The 19,894-nt window shown below is 36.8% G+C and overlaps 1 protein-coding gene across 7 annotated transcripts in view; it reads left to right on the top strand.

The window, feature by feature from the left end:
- Positions 1-19,894, top strand: part of DDHD1 (DDHD domain containing 1) — a 108,999-nt gene that overhangs the window by 62,130 nt on the left and 26,975 nt on the right. For all 7 annotated transcript variants that reach the window (XM_072838592.1, XM_072838595.1, XM_072838591.1 and 4 more), the window contains 2 exons: positions 9,225-9,331; positions 16,017-16,123. In XM_072838592.1, coding sequence (XP_072694693.1) covers positions 9,225-9,331; positions 16,017-16,123 — 214 coding nt within the window. The remainder of the gene's footprint in view (positions 1-9,224; positions 9,332-16,016; positions 16,124-19,894) is intronic.

The following is a 19,894-nucleotide window of genomic DNA, read 5'->3' as shown; positions in this document are numbered from 1 at the left end:
TGGCTAGTATCTTGTTGAGAATTTTTGCATCTGTGTTCATCAGGGATATTGGTCTCTAATCCTCCTTTTTGGTGGGGTCTTTGTCTGATTTTGGAATTAAGGTGATGCTGGCCTCATAAAACGAGTTTGGAAGTATTCTGTATTTGGAAGTATTTTGGAAGTATTCTGTCCCTTTCTAGCTTTCAGAACAGCTTTTGTAGAGTAGGTATTGTTTCTTCTTTAAACGTTTGATAGAATTCCCCTGGGAAGCCATCTGACCCTGGACTTTTGTGTCTTGAGAGGTGTTTGATGACTGCTTCAATTCCTCCTTGGTTATTGGCCTGTTCAGGTTTTCTATTTCTTCCTGTCCCAGTTTTGGTAATTTGTGGTTTTCCAGAAATGCATTCATTTCTTCTAGATTGCCTAATTTATTGGCACATAGCTGCTCATAATACGTTTTTAAAATTATTTGTATTTCCTTGGTAGTGGTTGTAATCTCTCCTTTTTCATTCATGATTTTATTAATGTGAGTCTTTTCTCTTTTTTAATAAGGCTGGCTAATGGTTTATCTATCTTATTAATTCCTTCAAAGAACCAACTCCTGGTTTTATTGATCTGTTCCACAGTTCTTCTGGTCTCTATTTCATTGAGTTCTGCTCAAATCTTTATTAACTCTCCTTCTTGGTGTTGGTTTTATTTGCTGTTCTTTCTCCAGTTCCTTTAGGTGCGAGGTTAGCTTGTGTATTTGAGTTTTTTCCAGTTTTTTGAGGGATGCTTGTATTGCAATGTATTTCCCTCTTAGGACTGCTTTTGCTGTATCCCAAAGATTTTGGTTGTGTCTTCATTTTCTTTAGTTTCCATGAATCTTTTTAATTCTTCTCTAATTTCCTGGTTGACCCATTCATCTTTTAGCAGGATGCTCTTTAACCTCCACGTGTTTGAGTTTCTTCCAAATTTCTTCTTGTGATTGAGTTCTAGTTTCAAAGCATTGTGATCTGAAAAATATGTAGAGGACATTCCCAATCTTTTGGTATCAGTTGAGTCCTGATTTGTGACCCCATATGTGGTCTATTCTGGAGAAGGTTCCATGTGCACCTCAGAAGAATATGTATTCAGTGCGTTCGGATGGAAAGTTCTGTATATATGTGTGAAATCCATCTGGTCCAGTGTATCATTTAAAGCTCTTGTTTCTTTGGTGATGTTGTGCCTGAAATATCTGTCATTTGCAGCAAGTGCCGTGTTGAGGTCTCCTACTATTATTGTATTATTATCTAAGTATGTCTTTACTTTGGTTATTGATTGATTGATATACTTGGTAGCTCCCACATTAGGGGCATAAATATTCATGATTGTTAGGTCTTGTTGGATAGACCCTTTAAGTATGATATAGTGTCCCTCTTCATCTCTTACTACAGTCTTTGCGATAAACTTTAATTTATCTGATATGATGATCGCTACCCCTGCTTTCTTTTGAGGACCATTTAAATGGTAAATGGTTCTCCAACTTTCATTTTCAGGCTGGAGGTATCCTTAGGTCTCAAATGAGTCTCTTGTAGACAGCAAATAGATGGGTCTTGCTTTTTTATCCATTCTGATACCCTGGGTCTTTTGATGGGCTCACTTAGCCCATTCGCATTCAGAGTAACTATTGAAAGATATGAATTTAGTGTCATTGTAATATCTTTTCAATCCCTGTTTTTGTGGATTATTTCTTTTGGCTTCCTCTTTCTTTAAAAGGGTCCCCACAAAGGAATTTTTAAAGAAGAAAGGCATCAAGCTGTAAGCACAGAAAAAAATGGAAGGACAACAGCAAACCAGATTGTCAACAAAATTTATTTTTTGAATAGGAAATATATTCACATGGTTTACAAAGTATAAAAATGTGCAGAATGAGAAGTCTGACTCCCATTCCTCTCTCCATCATCCCCCATTGTCTTCTGTCCTTGTGTCTCATAGCAATGTTATTCATTTGTTTTATATTTTTCTAAAATTTCTTTCAGCAATGCAAATTTTTTCACACAAAGGTGGCATATACACTTTTGGGCCTTGCTTTCTTGTGTAAAGGGTGTACCTTGTCAATTGTTTTCATTTTCTATTTTCATCCTTTCCTATATATATCTTAAAACCAATTTGTGTTATCAATTGATTTTTTTAAATTGAGAATTATAAAGCTTTATTTTTTCAGAGCTATTTAATGATCTTTAATTGGACAGTAATTCTTAGGTCCTATTAATTTCTCTCTCTCTCTCTCTTTCAAAATATCAACTAAGCAAGCATTCATTGCCTACAGAGGAACAATGAAGCTTAATAAGCTTATAGCAAGACGCAACTTTGTGTGGAGCCTTGTAGCTGTACATTCATGGATTGTAGCCTGTGCTATATCATAATGTTTTTTAATCATTCCTGTTTTGTTGTTTTCTCTGTTCTCCATTGGTCTCAGGGTTTCTCATGTAGTCAAGACCCGTATATTTAGGAAATATTTTACCATTTTTAGTAAGGCAAATCTGGAGGCATAGCCAATCTCTCTCCCTTCCTCCGTCCCTGCCCTCTCTTCTCCCTCTTCCCTTCCTTATCCCCTTCCTTCCTCCATTCCTTACTATTTTCTTTTATCTTTCTCTTTCTTTCCTTTTTTGAATCATTGCAATTAATTACAACCAGGTGATTTAGGAGACATACCTGCTTGCCTAATTAGTATCTAAATATGTGACCATTTGAGAACTAGGATAGTGATCCTGCAGAGTGGAGGATTATGTAAATTTACTGTAGGAGACCACAGTACTTTAGTCAAATGCAGTATTTTCCTGAGATTATAACTCAGAGTTTCTCAGCCCCACCAGTTTTTACATTTTGGTCAGATAATTCTAATTATTATATCATAATGAACTACATAAGAACTCTACAGCCATCAAACATGAATTTGTGGGTAGGATAATATTAGAAACCTTAAAGTGTGGTCTTTCTTTATACATTCTTACACTTGTTAAAACTAAACATTTGAAAAGATGAATCAAAGAGGGAAATAATTACCTTATCGAAATCAAAAGGATTATAGGGGAATACTGTGCATAATTATAATTCTATGCCAACAAATTAGATACCATAGATGAAATGGACAAATTCCTAGAGAGATACACACTCACAAACTGATCTGGTGGTCAGTAAGAAGATAGAGAAAATCTAAATTGACCATTAACAAGTAAAGTATTTGAATTAATAATCAGGGACACCTGGGTGGCTCAGTGGTTGAGCGTTCTGTCTGCCTTTGGCTCAAGGCATGATCCCAGGGTCCCAGAATCAGCTTCTACATCAGGCTTCCTGCACGAAGCCTGCTTCTCGTCCCTCTGCTTATATCTCTGCCTCTCTCTCTGTGTCTCTCATAAATAAATATGTAAGATCTTTAAAAAAATAATAATCCAAAAACTTCTGAAAAAATGAAAAGGCTCAGGACCAGATGACTTCATTAGCAAAATCTGCAAAACATTGAAAGAGTATCAATTCTTCACAAACTCAGAAAAGTTAAGAGTCAAGAAGACTTACCAACTTATCCTTTGAGGCCAGTATTGCCCTAATGCCAAAACCAGACAAAAATGTCATAAGGAGAAAAAAACACTATAGGTCAATATCCTTTACGAATACAAATTAGTATTCATTATGGACACAAAAATCCTCAACAAACTGAATCCATCAACAGCATGTAAAGATGATACACACTACTATCAAGTGAGATTTATCCCAGGAATGCAAGGTTGATTCAACATATTTTTAAAGATCAATCAAGGGTAATAGAACAAAGGGAAAAAAACACAGCATGTGGTTTTTGATGCATTAACAAAATTTAACACCCTTTCATAATGAAAACACTCAGGAAACTAGTGGGAGAGAAGGGAATTTCCACAATCTGAGGAAAGATATCTACAAGCCCATGACTAAAATTATACTTTAAAAACCTGAAAGCTTTTCCTCGAGATCAAAAACAAAACTGGGACATCTTCTCTCAATTCTGATCAACATTATACTGTAGGTTTCAGCCAGGGCTGTTAGACAAGAAAAAGAAATTAAAAAGATCCAGATTATAAATGAAGAAATAAAATGATCTCTGTTTGCAGATAAGATCGATCTTTTTTTTTTTTTTTTTAAGATTTTATTTATTTATGACAGACAGAGGCAGAGAGAAGCAGGCTCCATGCAGGGAGCCCGATGTGGGACTCGATCCCGGGTCTCCAGGATCAGGCCCTGGGCTGATGGCGGCGCTAAACTGCTGAGCTACCTGGGCTGCCCACATAATAAGATCTTATAGAGAGAGAATACTAGGGAATCTATACATATACACAGAAAAACTATTACAGCTGATAAATGAACTCAGCAAAGTTATAGGATACAAGATCCGATGTAAAAACAAATTGTATTTACATACTATCAATGAACAATCTGAAAATTAAGATAGCATTTCCAGGGGCACCTGGCTGGCTCAGTCAAGAATGTATGACTCTTGATCCCAAGGTTATGAGTTCAAGACTCAGGTTGGGGGGAGTTTACTTTATAAAAAAAAGAAAAAAAGCATTTCCATTTTACTAAGTATCAAAAAGAATAACCTACCTAGCAATAAGTTTAACAAGAGAAATATAAGATTTGTACACTGAAAACTATAATATACCTTTGAAAGAAATTAGAGCAGACCTAAATATAAGTGAAAATGACTGCCTTCATTTGTGGATTAAAAGATTTAATGTTAAGATTGCAGTACTTCCCAAATTGATCTCCAAACTCAGCACATTCCTATTAAAGACCTATCTGTGCTTATGCAGAAATTGACACGTTGATCCTAAAATCCTTGTGGAAATTCAAGGAACTCAGAACAGCCAAAACAATCTTGAAAAAGAACAAAGACTGAAGACTTAGACTTCCCAATTTCATAACTTACTACAAAGCAAGATGAATGGAATAGAATTTAGTGTTCAATTGATTTTTCAATGGAAGTGCTGAAATAATTCGTTAAGGAAATAATAACCTTTTTTAAAAAAGTAGACTCCAGGGCAGCCTGGGTGGCTCAGTGGTTTAGCGCCGCCTTCAGCCCAGGGTGTTATCCTGGAGACCCAGGATCAAGTCCCTCGTCAGGCTCCCTGCTTTGGGCCTACTTCTCCCTCTGCCTGTGTCTGTGCACCTCTCTCTCTCTCTCTCTCTCTCTCTCTCTCGAATAAATGAATAAAATCTTAAAAAAAAAAAAAAAGTAGACTCCATACTGGGCATGGAGCCCAATGCAGGGCTTGAACTCACATCACCGAGATCTAGAGTTGGACATCTACCTGACTAAGCCACCCGGGTGTCCCAAGAATAGCCTTTTAACAAATGGTGCTGGGACACCTGGATATCTGCAAAAGAATGAAATCAAACCTCTACCTCACACATATACAAAAATTAATTCAAAATCAGAGGCTAAAATATAAGAGCCAAAACTATAAACTCTTAAAACATAGGAGTATATCTTTGTGACCTTGGATTAGGCAATGGTTTCTAAGATCCAACATCAAAAATAGAAGCCACAGAGGAAAAAAGAGATAAGTTGAACTTTAGCAAAAGTTAAAACTTTTGTTCTTCAAAGGACATTATCAGGAAGGTGAAGACAACCCACAGAATGGGGGGATTACAAATTGTAATTTGAGGGCAGCCCAGGTGGCCTAGTGGTTTAGCGCCGCCTTCTCCCCAGGGCCTGATCCTGGAGACCCGGGATGGAGCCTGCTTCTCCCTCTGCCTGTGTCTCTGCCTCTATCTCTCTGTGTGTGTGTGTCTCTCATGAATGAACAAATAAAATCTTTTTTAAAAAATTGTAATTTGAGAAGAATCTAGCCTGTATAAAGAATGCTTATTTAAAAAGTTCAATTTTTTAAAATAGGAAAAGGATTTGAACAAACATTTGTCCAGATAAAATATACAATGGCACATAAACACTGAAAAGATGTTCAATATCATTAGAGGTTAGGAAGATGCAATTTGTAACCACGATGAGATGCCACTCTCTACACCTGCTAGGTTGACTCTTACAAAAAAGATGGAAAATAATAAATGTTAATGAGGACGTTTAAAAATTAGAACCCTCATGTTGCTGGTGGGATTGTAAAGTAGTACAACTGCTTTGGAAAATAGTTTAGTACTTCTTCAAAAAATTATGTAGAGTTAGCATACAAGCCAGTATAATTCCACTCCTAGGTATATACCCAGGAGAATTGAAAACATATCTACACAAAAACCTGTTAAAGAATATTCAGAGCAACATTATACATCATTGTCCCAAAAATAGAATATTCATTAGCTGATGGATGGATAAGTAAAAGTATATTCATACAGTAGAATATTATTCAGCTATAAAAAGCAGTGAAGTACTGATTCATGATACCACATGGATGAACCTTGAAACATACTAAGTGAAAGAAGCCAGACACAAAAGCCACATACATATGATTCCATTTATATTAAATATCCAGAATAGGCAGATCCATAGAGTCAGAAAGTGGATTCATGATCACCAGGGCTTAGGGAGAGGAAACATGGGGAGTGAACGTTGTGACTACATTGTTTCTTTTGGGGATATGTAAGTTCTGAAATTAGATAGTGGTGATAATTGCACAACTCTGAACAAACGAAAGAGCCACCCAACTGGGATGCCTGGGTAGCTCAGCAATTGAACGTCTACTTTCAGGGCATGATCCCCGCTCCAGGGATCAAGTATCAGGCTTCCTGCAAGGAGCCTGCTTGTTCCTCTGCCCATGTTCCTGCCTTTCTCTGTGTGTCTCTCATGAATAAATAAAATCTTTTAAAAAGTAATTAAATAAAAATAAAATATTTTTTAAAATAATTAAATAAAAATAATTAAATAAAAACTCTTCAAAAGAAAAGACTCAGGTTGTGTCAAAAGGAGACAGAAGCCACAGAAACAAAAAAAAAAAAACAAAAAAAACAAAAAAAAAAAGAGAAGCCAACTTGAAGATATTTACTGACCAAAAAAAGGAGACAGTTGTACTACAAAACAACCAAGTATTCAATACGAGGAAATTTCTCTTTCTAGAAGTATAAGCTTTGTAAACAAGGAGTGATGGAACCGTAATAAATCAATCTAAGCAATGATTGTCATAACTGCTAGCATCACCAAAAAGAGACCAACACAGATATATGCACCTATGGAGTTAGTAGTCTTGCCAAAACAGTGGAACTTGAATCTGATCAAGCCCCATATCTCACTAACAAATTATGGGAAGTAGAGGACAAAGAACATGTTAAACAATACCATGGAATTGCAATCATTAAAAGTCAGACTCTGAAGAACTCTACAGGACAAAAATAAATTAGAAAACCAAACCCCCCCCCCCCAAAAAAAAAAGGAGAGAAAGGAACCAATAGATTAAAAGATACATGAGAGAGATATCCACCACTTACAGTGCATGGACTATACAGTAGTCCCCCATCATATCTGCAGTTTCATTCTCCATGATGTCAGTTAACTGGTGTCAACTGCATCTGGAAGCAGATGATAGTAGCCTAACGCTGCCTCACAGTGCCTGTGTCATTCACCTCACTTCATCTCCCCACATAGGCATTTTATCATCTCATATGTTATCATAAGAAGCAGAAGGATGAATACAATGCAGTAAGATTTTGAGGGAGAAACCACATATATATAACTTAATTGTTATAATTGTTCTGTTTGATTATTGTTACTAAGCTCTCACTATACCTACTTTATAAATTAAACTATCATAGGTGTATATGTATTGGAAAAAACAGAACATATAGGGTTCAGTACTATCTGTAGTTTCAGGCGTCCACTAGGAGTTTTGGAATGTATCCCACATATAAAGGGGAAACCATTGTATTTCGAGCTCAATTCAAACAAATGAAAGATATATTTTATGTTACAAAATAGCATGTCTAGTCTAACTGGGGAAATGGGACCACTGAGCCACGTATTTGCTGAAATTAAAGAATTGTTAAAAATTTTGGTATGATAATAGCTCTGAATAGGTTATGTTTTCCTTATGTTTAGAAATAGCTACTAAACAAGTTACAGATGAGATGATGTGATGTCTGGGATTTGCTTTAAAATATGGGGGAAGGGTGCTCTATAAAGGGTTCTTGTGAGGGAATTTGGGGGAATAATAGAACTAGACTGTATCTTAATTGTGGTGGTACTAATCGTGAATCTATACCACTGACCCCAAAAAGGAAAAAAAAAAATTTGCTCTATCTTAATTTTTATTTATTTTTTAAAAGATTTTATTTATTTATTCACAATAGAAAGAGAGAAAGAGAGGCAGAGACACAAGCAGAGGGAGAAGCAGGCTCCATGCAGGGAACCTAACGTGGGACTCGATCCCGGGACCCCAGGATCACGCCCTGGGCCAAAGGCAGGTGCTAAACTGCTGAGCCATCCAGGGATCCCTCTATCTTAATTTTTATTTTATTTTTTATTTTTATTTTTTTTAATTTTTTTATTTATTTATGATAGTCTCACAGAGAGAGAGAGAGAGGCAGAGACACAGGCAGAGGGAGAAGCAGGCTCCATGCACTGGGAGCCCGATGTGGGATTCGATCCTGGGTCTCCAGGATCGCGCCCTGGGCCAAAGGCAGGCGCCAAACCACTGCGCCACCCAGGGATCCCTATCTTAATTTTTAAAATAAAACTTAAAAATTCATATTATGGGGAAGATGAGTGGAGGAATAGATGAAATAGGACAGGTCATGACTTGCTAATATTTGGAGCAGGATGATAGCATAGGAAGTCTTCATTGTACTGTTCTCTCTACCAAAGATTTTTATTTATTTATTTTTTTAATTTTAAGATTTTATTTTTTTATTCATGAGAGACAGAGGCAGACGGAGAAGCAGGCTCCATGCAGGGAGCCCGACGTGGGACTCGATCCCCAGTCTCCAGGATCACGCCCTGGGCTAAAGGCGGCGCTAAACCACTGAGCCACCTGGGCTGCCTTCTACCAAAGATTTTATGTATAGTTATTTAGGATATAATGTGAAAGCTTATAATATTTGAAATCATAGATGAGAAGTTTAGGGAAATAGCTTTGAAATGAAGGTTTCCTACTGTTATGAACCATTGCATGGTGTAACAATAATTGAAACATAATAGGATAAAGTTAGAAGCAAGTGGAAGTGGTATGATTAAAGACATTTTATACCATATAAATACATAGAAGAAGTTTCTCTGATAACATGTTTTTGTTTTTATTTTCTTTTTTTAGGATGAGAGAAGCTGCAAGAAAAATTGAAGAAAGGCATTTTTCCAACCATGCAACACATGTTGAATTTCTGCCTGTTGAGTGGCGATCAAAACTTACTCTTGATGGAGGTAAAGTTTGTTTAGAACTTAAATGATTTAGCCACTAGCAACGAAGTGTTGGTTGTTGGGAACAAAGTGTCTTTAATTTAGTTGTCTTGAGGTATACTCAGTCTTTGTTCTAGATTATTTAAGAAAATCTGTTGATTTTTTTTTTTTGATTTTTAAAATAATTGTCATATGTTGATTCGGATCACCATATAGGTTTCATAAGTAGCCCGGTTTTTGTGCATGGCTTCTGTAGATTGGGGATTTGGGGGCGTGGCGGGGAGCATGTGGAGGGAACAAAATACTGTCTAAAGTTTTTGAGAGAAAGTGATTTGTTGACACTAAAAACATTTGTTGTCCACAGTTCCATTTGAGCTTACATTTTCTTTCTAATAGTTTTCTTTTCCTATATTTGGAAGATAAAATCTCAGGTTTTTGGTTTCCTTTTAGTGGTTCCTGCATTCTCTGGGCTGGTGAATTATAATCTAGCATAGGGAAATTATACAGTATGTTTGTTTAAATAAAATCATTTTTGTTTGCTTCCTTATAAAGAGGTGTTAGCTAAAATATGCACAAAGTTGTGACCTTTTAATATTTAAACCATTAGAATAGCATGTTTCAGTTGGTGATTTGCATAATCTGGAAAATGAGTGTTCTAGACACGATATCACTAGTGGAGCTTATACTATGTGCCTGGCACTCCATAGTTCATTTTGCATGGAGTTTCTCATTTAATTTCGCATATTTTTGTGAAATATACCTACTTTGTCAGTTATAGCTTATAAATCAAGATAGTATCCAAAGTTTTAACGAGTTGAAAAAAAAATACTAGTGACCAAAGAAGACTTCTCAGCAGCAGGAGCTCATATATAAGGTTCTAGTGTAGAAACACTATCTTTTGGACTTTTCCCATTTACCCAGATAAATTTTTCAGGCTACTCAAGAATGTAGACAACATGGTTGAATTAACATTTAATAAAACTGAATATCTAATATTCTATAAGGTTTAAACTACTGTGATAGACTATCAAAGGCGTGATAGTGAGTGAGAAAAACTAAAGTTAAAGCACCACTGTTTCTCTCTTTTCTCAATACTTTTTTTTTTTTTTTTTAAATTCAGAGAGAGAGAGAGAGGCAGAGACACAGGCAGAGGGAGAAGCAGGCCCATGCAGGGAGCCTGATGTGGGACTCATCCCGGGTCTCCAGGATCACACCCCGGGCTACAGGTGGCGCTAAACCGCTGCGCCACCGGGGCTGCCCTATTCTCAATACTTCTGATACCAAAAGTATGAAGGTTTTTCCCCATACCAACCATTTCTCCATCCTGGGTGTCCTGTAATTTAACTCAGTTCTGTCACAAACTCTCCAGGGAGAGTGCAGTCGGATTAAGGACTCAGTCCCCAAGACTGCCCCCCCCCTTCAGATGTAGTCAGACATTCCAGATTGTCACTAGTACTTCTGACGGACTAGCTATAAATTGGGGGAAGGGGTCCCTTTGACTCCATCCTAAGATTCAATAACTTACCAGATTCACAAAATGGCTCGCAAAACTTAAGGAAGCATTTACTTAGATTCACTAGTTTAAAACACATTTACTAATTTGAAAGAGTGTTAAGAAAGGCTGCAATAAAAAGCCAGGTGAAGAGCTATGTAGAGCAAGGTATGGGGAAGGGATACAGTAATTTCATATCTTGTCCAAGTGCGCCTTCCTTCCAGTACTAACATGGGTTTGCCAGTCTGGAGGCTCCCGAGACCCTGTTGTTGTTTAGAGTTTTTATGGAGGTTCTGCTATGTAGACACAATTGATTAAATCATTGGCAATTGACCTCAAGATCAATCTCAAGACCTTTACAGAGGTCAGGGGATGGTACAAAAAGTTCAACCCTCTAGTCACATGATTTCACATGATTGGTTTCTCTGTGAATCAGCCCCCATCCTCCAAGAATCACCTTACTAACACAAACTCAGGTGCAGTTGAAAGAGGCTTATTATGAATAATAAAAGATACTTCTTTCACCCCTCAGGAAATTATGAGGGTTTTAGGAATCCTGTGCCAAGAACCAGACAAAGACCAAACATGTTTCTTATTACAGTTGGTCCTTGAACAAAATATGTGTGGCGATGAGGGCACTGACCACCCCACACACAATCAAAATTTGCGTATAACTTTTGACTTTTCAAAATCTTAATGACTAATTGCCTACTGTTGACCAGAAGCCTTATTGATAACATAGTCAATTAACAAATGTTTTATGTTATGTGCTTATATACTGTATTCTGAGTAAAGTTAGCTAGAGAAAAGGAAGTGTTATTTAGGAAATCCTAAGAGGGCAACCCGGGTAGCTCAGTGGTTTAGCACCACCTTCAGCCCAGGGTGTGATCCTGGAGACCTAGGATCAAGTCCCATGTGGGGCTCCCTGCATGGAGCCTGCTTCTCCCTTTGCCTGTGTCCCTGCCCCCCGCCCCCCCCCCTCTCTGTGTGTGTGTGTATGTCTCTCATGAATAAATAAATACAATTAAAAAAAAAATCATAAGGAAGAGAAACTGCATTTACAGTGCTATACTGTATTTATAAAAAAAAAAAAATCCATGTATGAATGGACCTGCACAGTTTAAACCCTTGTTGTACAGGGGTCAGCTGTATATCACAGTATTACAGAAGCCAGTCTCAAAGTTTGCATAATATGTGCTTCCATTTTTTTTTTAAACCTTTTTTTTTTTTTTTTTTTTTTGTGATAGTCACACAGAGAGAGAGAGAGAGGCAGAGACACAGGCAGAGGGAGAAGCAGGCTCCATGCACCGGGAGCCCGACATGGGATTCGATCCCGGGTCTCCAAGATCGCGCCCTGGGCCAAAGGCAGGCGCTAAACCGCTGCGCCACCCAGGGATCCCGTGCTTCCATTTTTTTAAAAGATTCTATTTATTTAACAGAACATGAGCAAGACGGAGAAGCAGGCTCCTCACTGAGCAGGGAGCCTGATGAGGGGCCCAATCCCAGGATTCTGTGATCACAGCCTGAGCTAAAGGCAGATGCTTAACCAACTGAGCAGCTCAGACACCCTGTGTGCTTCCATTTATGTGACATCCTAAGAGAGGCAAAATTATAGAGACAGAGAACTGATTAGTGGTTACAGGGCTTAAGGGAGGGTTGTCTACACAGAATATACAAAAGAATCTACAGAAAAATTATTAGAATTAATAAGATTTTTTACAAGGTTGTGAAATAAAAGATCTATATGCAAAAATAACTGTATTTCTATATGCCAGCACAGACTATTCGAAGTAGCATAAATACAAGGTTCCTAGAAATCTAATAAAATATGTATATTTATATTAAAGATGAAAATAATTTAAAGGATACTAAGTACAACTTAAATTTTTACATAAGTACAACTTAAATATATACAAAGATCATTTTTGTAGATTGGATGGTTCAATATACTAGAGATATTATTTCTCCCAAACTGATCTATAGATTCCATGCACTTTCAATCAAAATCCCAATGGAGTTCCATAAAACTTGACAAGCTGATCCCAAAATTAATGTAGAAGATCAGAGGCCCAAAAATAGCCAAGATACAAAACAAGAGAGTGGAGAGGGTGTCAAATCCTTGTAGATAACTGAACTATTTTTTAACTTTTGTATATAAGATAATTTAGACTTAGATTGGCACAGGTTAGGTAAACAGATCAGTACACCAGACTGGAGACCCCTCATATGGATCTGTGTTTAGTTTGGAAACCTGGTTTATCATAGAGCCAGCATTACAGATCACAGGTGAAAGGATGGCCTGTCCCATAAATGGTGCTTAGTAACCAGTTATCCTGTAGAGAGAAAAGTGAAAATCATTTCTACCTCACATTCCAGAAGATCAAACATTTAAGCCAGGGCTTTAAAATGTATTACAGAAAAAAAAAAAAAAAAAAAATGTATTACAGGGCAGCCCCGGTGGCTCAGCAGTTTAGCGCCGCCTGCAGCCCAGGGTGTTATCCTGGAGACCCGGGGACGAGTCCCACATCGGGCTCCTTGCATGGAGCCTGCTTCTCCCTCTGCCTGTGTCTCTGCCTCTCTCTCTCATAAATAAATAAATAAATCTTAAAAAAAAATAAAATAAAATAAAATAAAATGTATTACAAAAAAAAATATGACACAAAAACACAACTATAAAGTAACATGGATAAATTGATTAGATTGAAATTAAGAACTTCTTTTTCGCAGTAGCATAAAAAAGACAAGCCACAGGGACACTTGAGTGGCTCAGTGGTTGAGCGGCTGCCTTTGGCTCAGGGCACGATCCTGTGGTCCCGGGATCAAGTCCCACATAGAGCTACCCATGGAGAGCCTGCTTCTCCCTCTGCCTATGTCTCTACCTCTTCCTCTCTGTGTGTCTCATGAATAAATAAATTTAAAAATAAAAAATAAAAAAGAAAGATAAGCCGCAAATGGAAAAGATGTTGCAACAGAACAACAGATATAACCACCAAAGTCTAATATCCAGAATAAAGAATAGGAAACCTAAATGGAGATAGGCAGACACACACATACACATGTGTGTGTTATAATATATTTAATTTACAATTTCATATATAAAATGTACATTCTCTAGCAATCAAGGAGATGCAAATTAAACCACAATGAAATACCTTTAAGTCATCAGTTAGGAAAAAATTTAAGAAAGTGGTGATACCAAATGTTGGTGAGGATATACAGCACTATGATTCTCATTGACTATTGATGGAAATGTGAATTGGTACAATCACTTTGGAAGATGGTTTGACATATTCTTGTAACGGTGAATGTGAGTGTGCCCTGTGACACAGTAGTTTCACTCCTAGATGTATATATACTAAAGAAACTCCTACACATGTGCACCAAGAGACATACAACAGTGTTAGGAGAATAGTTTATATTAGCAAAAACTAAAAACAACCCAAATGTCTTTCAAAGGAAAATGAGTACGTTGATAGATATATGTGAAATAGTATATAGCAGTGAAAATGAGTGGGTTATAGCTATATGGCTCAACATCAGTGAATCTCAGAAGCATAGTATTGGGCCATATGAGCCATGGGCAGTAACTCAATTTACATAGTATTCAGAAACAGACAAAATGAAATAAAATATTTATGCTCTGGCACATAATAAATGCTCTAGAATTGGCTAAAATTATTAATATTAATGAACATGTAGTCTATAAAGCAAGAGTATAGCACAAACTTCTCATTGGTAGTTACTTAGGGAGAGGCATGTGATCATTTAGCATTATGCTGTGAGTTTTAGAGATACTGGCAATATTTTTAAGCTAGGTGACAGAAACATGTTTTCCCATATATAAATTATTCTTTCAGATGCATGTATATATTAAATATCTTCTTTGTATGTGTATTTCACAGTAAAAACTTTTTTTGGGAAATGCATTAAAATGGCATTTAAGTTCTTTGTATCAGCATGGTAGTCACGTCTATCACTTTTACAATTTAAAAATAGGCATAGGCTATAAATGTGTTATGCTACCCACATCCTTTACATCTTTGAAAAGACTTCTAGCTTTTGCTTGAGTCATTGTCTTCCAGTCGTTACTAGACTGTATTAAAGTAGGGGATGAATAAAAACAATTCAGTGAAAAACTGGAAGATAAACTACGCTAGACTAAAAATATAAGCTTTGTCCTGCCCACCTTGTTCTTTCATATTATGATATTCATCCTTATATAGGGCTTCTTTGTATTTCTGTAAGAAATTCAAAGTTTCCTGCATCTCTGATCACTTTATTAGGTGTTTCCTAGAATATGCTTCCCACGGTAGAATTTTCACGGGTTAGCTGTAATCCAGGAATGCTGAGTTGTTTGCAGTGCAGTGTAGTGTACATGACTTTCTTTTTTCAAAAGTGAATTATACCAACTTTATCATATTTACATATTTGTAATTTGGCAGCTCTTGCCCATAGGATCTTGGGTTCACTGAAGAGAGATATATGTAACGTGTAGGAAGTGTAGGGAAACTTTTTAATTTGTTACTGGGGGGCGCCTAGGTGGCTCAGAGGTTGAGTGTCTGCCTTTGGCCCAGGGTGTGATCCTGGAGTCCCAGGATCGAGTCCCACATCGGGCTCCCTGCATGGAGCCTGCTTCTCCCTCTGCCTGTGTCTCCGCCTCTCTCTCTTTCCCTGTTTCTCATGAATAAATAAATACAATCTTTAAAAAAATAATAATAATTTGTTACTGGTTTGCCACTGGTGGCGGTGGGCATTCTATATGGGTATTGCCAGGCCCAAAGTACAGAGGCCAAGGAAGAAGAGAAAGGAAACAGAGAAACAGGTACAGGAAGAGTAAGATCGGATCCCTTAACACTTGTTCAAGAATACAGATGGCCTGGTTTTGCTCTGAGTACCCCTGATTGTCATGCAAAAGCCAATATATAGGGAAAAAATGATAAATCTTTACAGATTTGATCATGGCTTTCATCCTTAATGTTCCTTTTCTTCCCATGTTCCCTTTAGTCTTTTACTGTTTGTGGGTTTGGTTTGGTTTGGGGTTTTTTTTGCAACATTTTGTAAGAAGGGAAGTTTCATTAGATCCAAAGCCACTCTTGAATATGTAAATGTGAACTTAAAGACCCGTTGTTTTGGAGAATGTAATTTTTTCACAATTTATTTTTTCCCTAAAACAAAGATCTTCTATAAGTTTAATATTTTCTTTTTTTAAATTTGTAGACACTGTTGATTCCATTACTCCAGACAAAGTACGAGGTTTAAGGGATATGCTGAACAGCAGTGCAATGGACATAATGTATTACACTAGCCCACTTTATAGAGATGAAGTAAGTATCTTGATTATCTTGTTGCTGTTGCGTATTTTTTTTTAGAGCACTTTTTTTTTACAAGCAAATGATAATTTATAGGAATCCATTAACCTCTAAATAGCCTGTATTTAATAGTAAATTTAATTATCTTCAAACTACACATTAATAAAATGGATAATATTGGAAGTAGGAAATTGGTTAATAAACAGCTCTTTGAAATATACCAGTTTTCATAAATTGATTAATTATATCTACAATTACTGTCCTCACAAAAAAGTTAGACGCTTAAGAAATTTCAAGTTTTTTGTTTGTCAAAGACTTGCTTTTATAGTGTCATTTCTATAGTGGATTCCTCTAGTTCTTAATTAATAATGTTGCTGATGCATCACAGAAATAACCCTGGGGGGTTGGGTAAGAGTAAAACTTTATTCAGGGGGATGAGAGACTACTGAATACATGTTGTCACTTTGTTGGTAAGAAAAAAAGAATTGTTTCATAGGAATAACCTTATTAATTACCTAACGTGTTAGCTTGTCTAAATCTCATAAAAACCGTATGAGGTAGATATAATTCGTATCCTCATTCAAAAGATGAAGAAACTGATACAAAGAGTAGTTACCAGTAGAGTTGCTCTGTGTTGTTCTAAGCCAATTCATTTCCGATTCTGTTCATTAAGAACAGAATATCCCTCACTTCGCTCAGGATATCCCTTGCATATGTACAGAAGTATGTTAGGTTAATTGCCACAGAACTTCCTTCTCTTTGGGCTGCCATTCCCTCAGGATTTTTCCGCCATTCCTTTCTATATCCCCTCATTGTCATATACCAGTATGGGGCAAAGTCTGCTTTGTTCTGACTGATAACAGTATAAGAAAGTACAATAAACAATAAAAACAGTAAAAACAATCTATACAGGGCTTCATTCTAGCCCAACAGGGAAGGCCTGGCTCATGAAGTAGAATACTAATAATATACATGTTCATAGTCGTTTATAGTTTATGTTGGGCATCGTTGGATATACGCCCTAAAGATTAGGAAATTGAACAATAAGTATTGCAAGTGAAATCAGTAAGAGAGGGAGAAAAGGAAAGAGAATGGCTGAAAGCATGTAACACACACTCATAAACCATAAGTATACCTTATAGACACAGATATATGGTTGGTAGTATTTCTAAGAAGGTATCCTGAACGTTTAAGGGTAAAATGTACTGAGGCACATCCTCCAAACTAATAAGAGCTTTTTTTAAAAAAAGTAAATTGACATTAATAACAGGAAAATCTGGAAAGAGAAAAGTAATCAGTTTCTATTTTACTCTCATATCTCCAGAAATAGTTATCTACAGAATGGAATTGAATAAAACATATTCAGTAGAAAGAAGGAACTGATAGCTAAGATAAATGAAATAGACAACACGCAGAGTGGTGGGTTTTTGTTTGTTTGTTTCTTAAGATTTTATTCACTCATTTGAGGGAGGGGGTACAGAAGGAGAAGCAGGCTCCCCAGCTTCCCACTGAGCAGGGAAATGGGGCCAATTGCAGGACCCTGAGATCAGGACCTAAGTGGAAGGCAGACACAGATGCTTAACCAACTAAGCCACCCAAGCTCCCCAAGAACACCCAGTGTTTTAAATTAGTTTGTCTTTTAATCCATTTGAATTTTGTGGAAAAAGCACCAGAGAACTTGTGGCTGCGATTCATCATCATTCTTGAGCAGTGTTTCCCAAACATCCTTAATTAAAACAGTTACTTGGGGTACTCATTAATGGTAGAGACAAAAAACAGCCTCATAGAAGTCATTGGAATTGAAGGTATTCATGTGAATTTATGATTTTGAAAATCATAAATGTGTGTATATGTAAGTATATATTTAAGTGTATATATGTATATATACATGTATATATTTCCCACCTGTGTATATTGTAAAGGCCAAGAAGCAAAGAAACCTCAGTGTGATGAGCACATCTAGCAACCAGATCTCTGTCTCTAGTCCTGTTGTTACCCTCTGAGAAGAACTAGGCTTCCATCAATTATATAAGGACAATATAATGAGTTATAAATCACTGAAAAATTCATAATTCGTATCAATTACAAAGAAGCAAATGGAAGAGAAAGCCTCTATGCTTATAGTAAATGCCAAGGGCTTTCTGAAAACTCAAGGGAATGCCAGAGGAAAATCCTCATTTTGTAGCTATAGTAGTAGGATTAGGTAAAAGAGCCTTGGGCAAGATTTGTCAGTGAGTGCTAAATTGAGGATATTATTTTGATGGGGAATAGGATATTTTCATAGTCTTAAAGTATATCCTCATAAACTGCTTATTTAAAAAAAAAAAAAAAAGAGCAGGTATAGAGTGGAGAAATTAGGCAACACCTTTCCTGGCTGTTCCTGAGGGACACTCAGAGGACACAGCATCATTTATGCAGTCATTAGGAAACATCAAGCAAACACAGAATGAAGAAGTTCAAATAAAGTAAGAATGGGACTGTGTTCTTTTCAAATGTAAATACCGTGAAAGACAAGAATGGCTGGAGGAGGCTAAAAAGACACCTAGCTCAATCCAACATCTGTCTCATCCTAGACCATAATCTGTACTAGATGTTATTAGATCATCTGACGAGATGTGGATGGTAGGTCAAATTAGATTGAAATGTTGGGACGCCTGGGTGGCTTAGCGGTTGGGCGTCTGCCTTCCGCTCCAGGGCATGATCCTGGAGTTCCGGGATCGGGATCGGGTTCGGGATCGGGATCGAGTCCCGCATCGTGTTCCTGCGGGGAGTCTGCCTGCTTCTGCCTCTGCCTCTCTCTGTGTGTCTCTCATGAATAAATAGATAAATCTTTAAAAAAAAAAAATTAGATGAAATGTTATATAATGTTATATAAGTTTTTGAAGTTCATTACTACACTCTGAGTGTGGAAGAGAATATCCCTAGTCTTAGGAAATATACACTGGAGTATTTAGGGGGTAAAAGACAATGACATATGTAATATATCCTCAAATGGTTCACCAAAAAATGTACATGATTGTGTGTGCTATAGAATAGAAGGAATGATAAACAGGATAAAAAGCTAACAATAGATAAACCTTTGGTAAAGGATATATGGATGATATTTGTAGTTTGGGCTTTTTTGCAACATTTTTAAACTCGAAGTTATTTCCAGGTAAAAAGTTAAAAAAAGGAAATGAGGAAATAATGGTTTCCAAGGTCTCCCCGCCCCCCTGGAAATTCTGATTCAGTGGATCTGAGGTGGAGCCTGTGAATTTGTGTTTTTTAACAGTTCCGCAGGTGATACCATCAGGGAAATTTGGGAAACATTGCTTAAGGTATTGTGAAAAACAAAAGAAAACTTAGTAAGAAGCAGGCAAAAATTGTTCTTAATTTTAAAAAAGGAAAGCTGATTTGCAAATCAAAACTCATTTAGCACAGGGTGATGTTACCCATTCTAGATTAATTATTTTTAAACAGTGTACGTTTCCTAAGGGAAGAAGTGATAAATAGCAGCAATCAGGACTTCTTTAGGATTATATCATGCCTGTTGAATGAACCTTGTTTGGTTTACTTGATAGGCATATGAAAGAGCCTTTTTATCCCTTTCACTCAGCCTTTGGAATTAAAATAGATGCCCTTCAAAACCTGCCATTTAACTATCTGTGTGACCTTAGATGAAACTTCTCACTTGTTCAGCTTCCTCACTTATAAAATGGACACAGGGTACCTACCTGATAACGGGTGTCGTGAGGATTAAGGATGTAATGTATATATAAAGTTTCCAGTACAATTCCTCCTCTTTAG

The sequence above is a fragment of the Canis lupus genome, chromosome 9 (genome assembly GCF_048164855.1).
Source record: "Canis lupus baileyi chromosome 9, mCanLup2.hap1, whole genome shotgun sequence".
NCBI lineage: Eukaryota > Metazoa > Chordata > Mammalia > Carnivora > Canidae > Canis > Canis lupus.
This window is presented reverse-complemented; position numbering and strand designations above follow the sequence as displayed.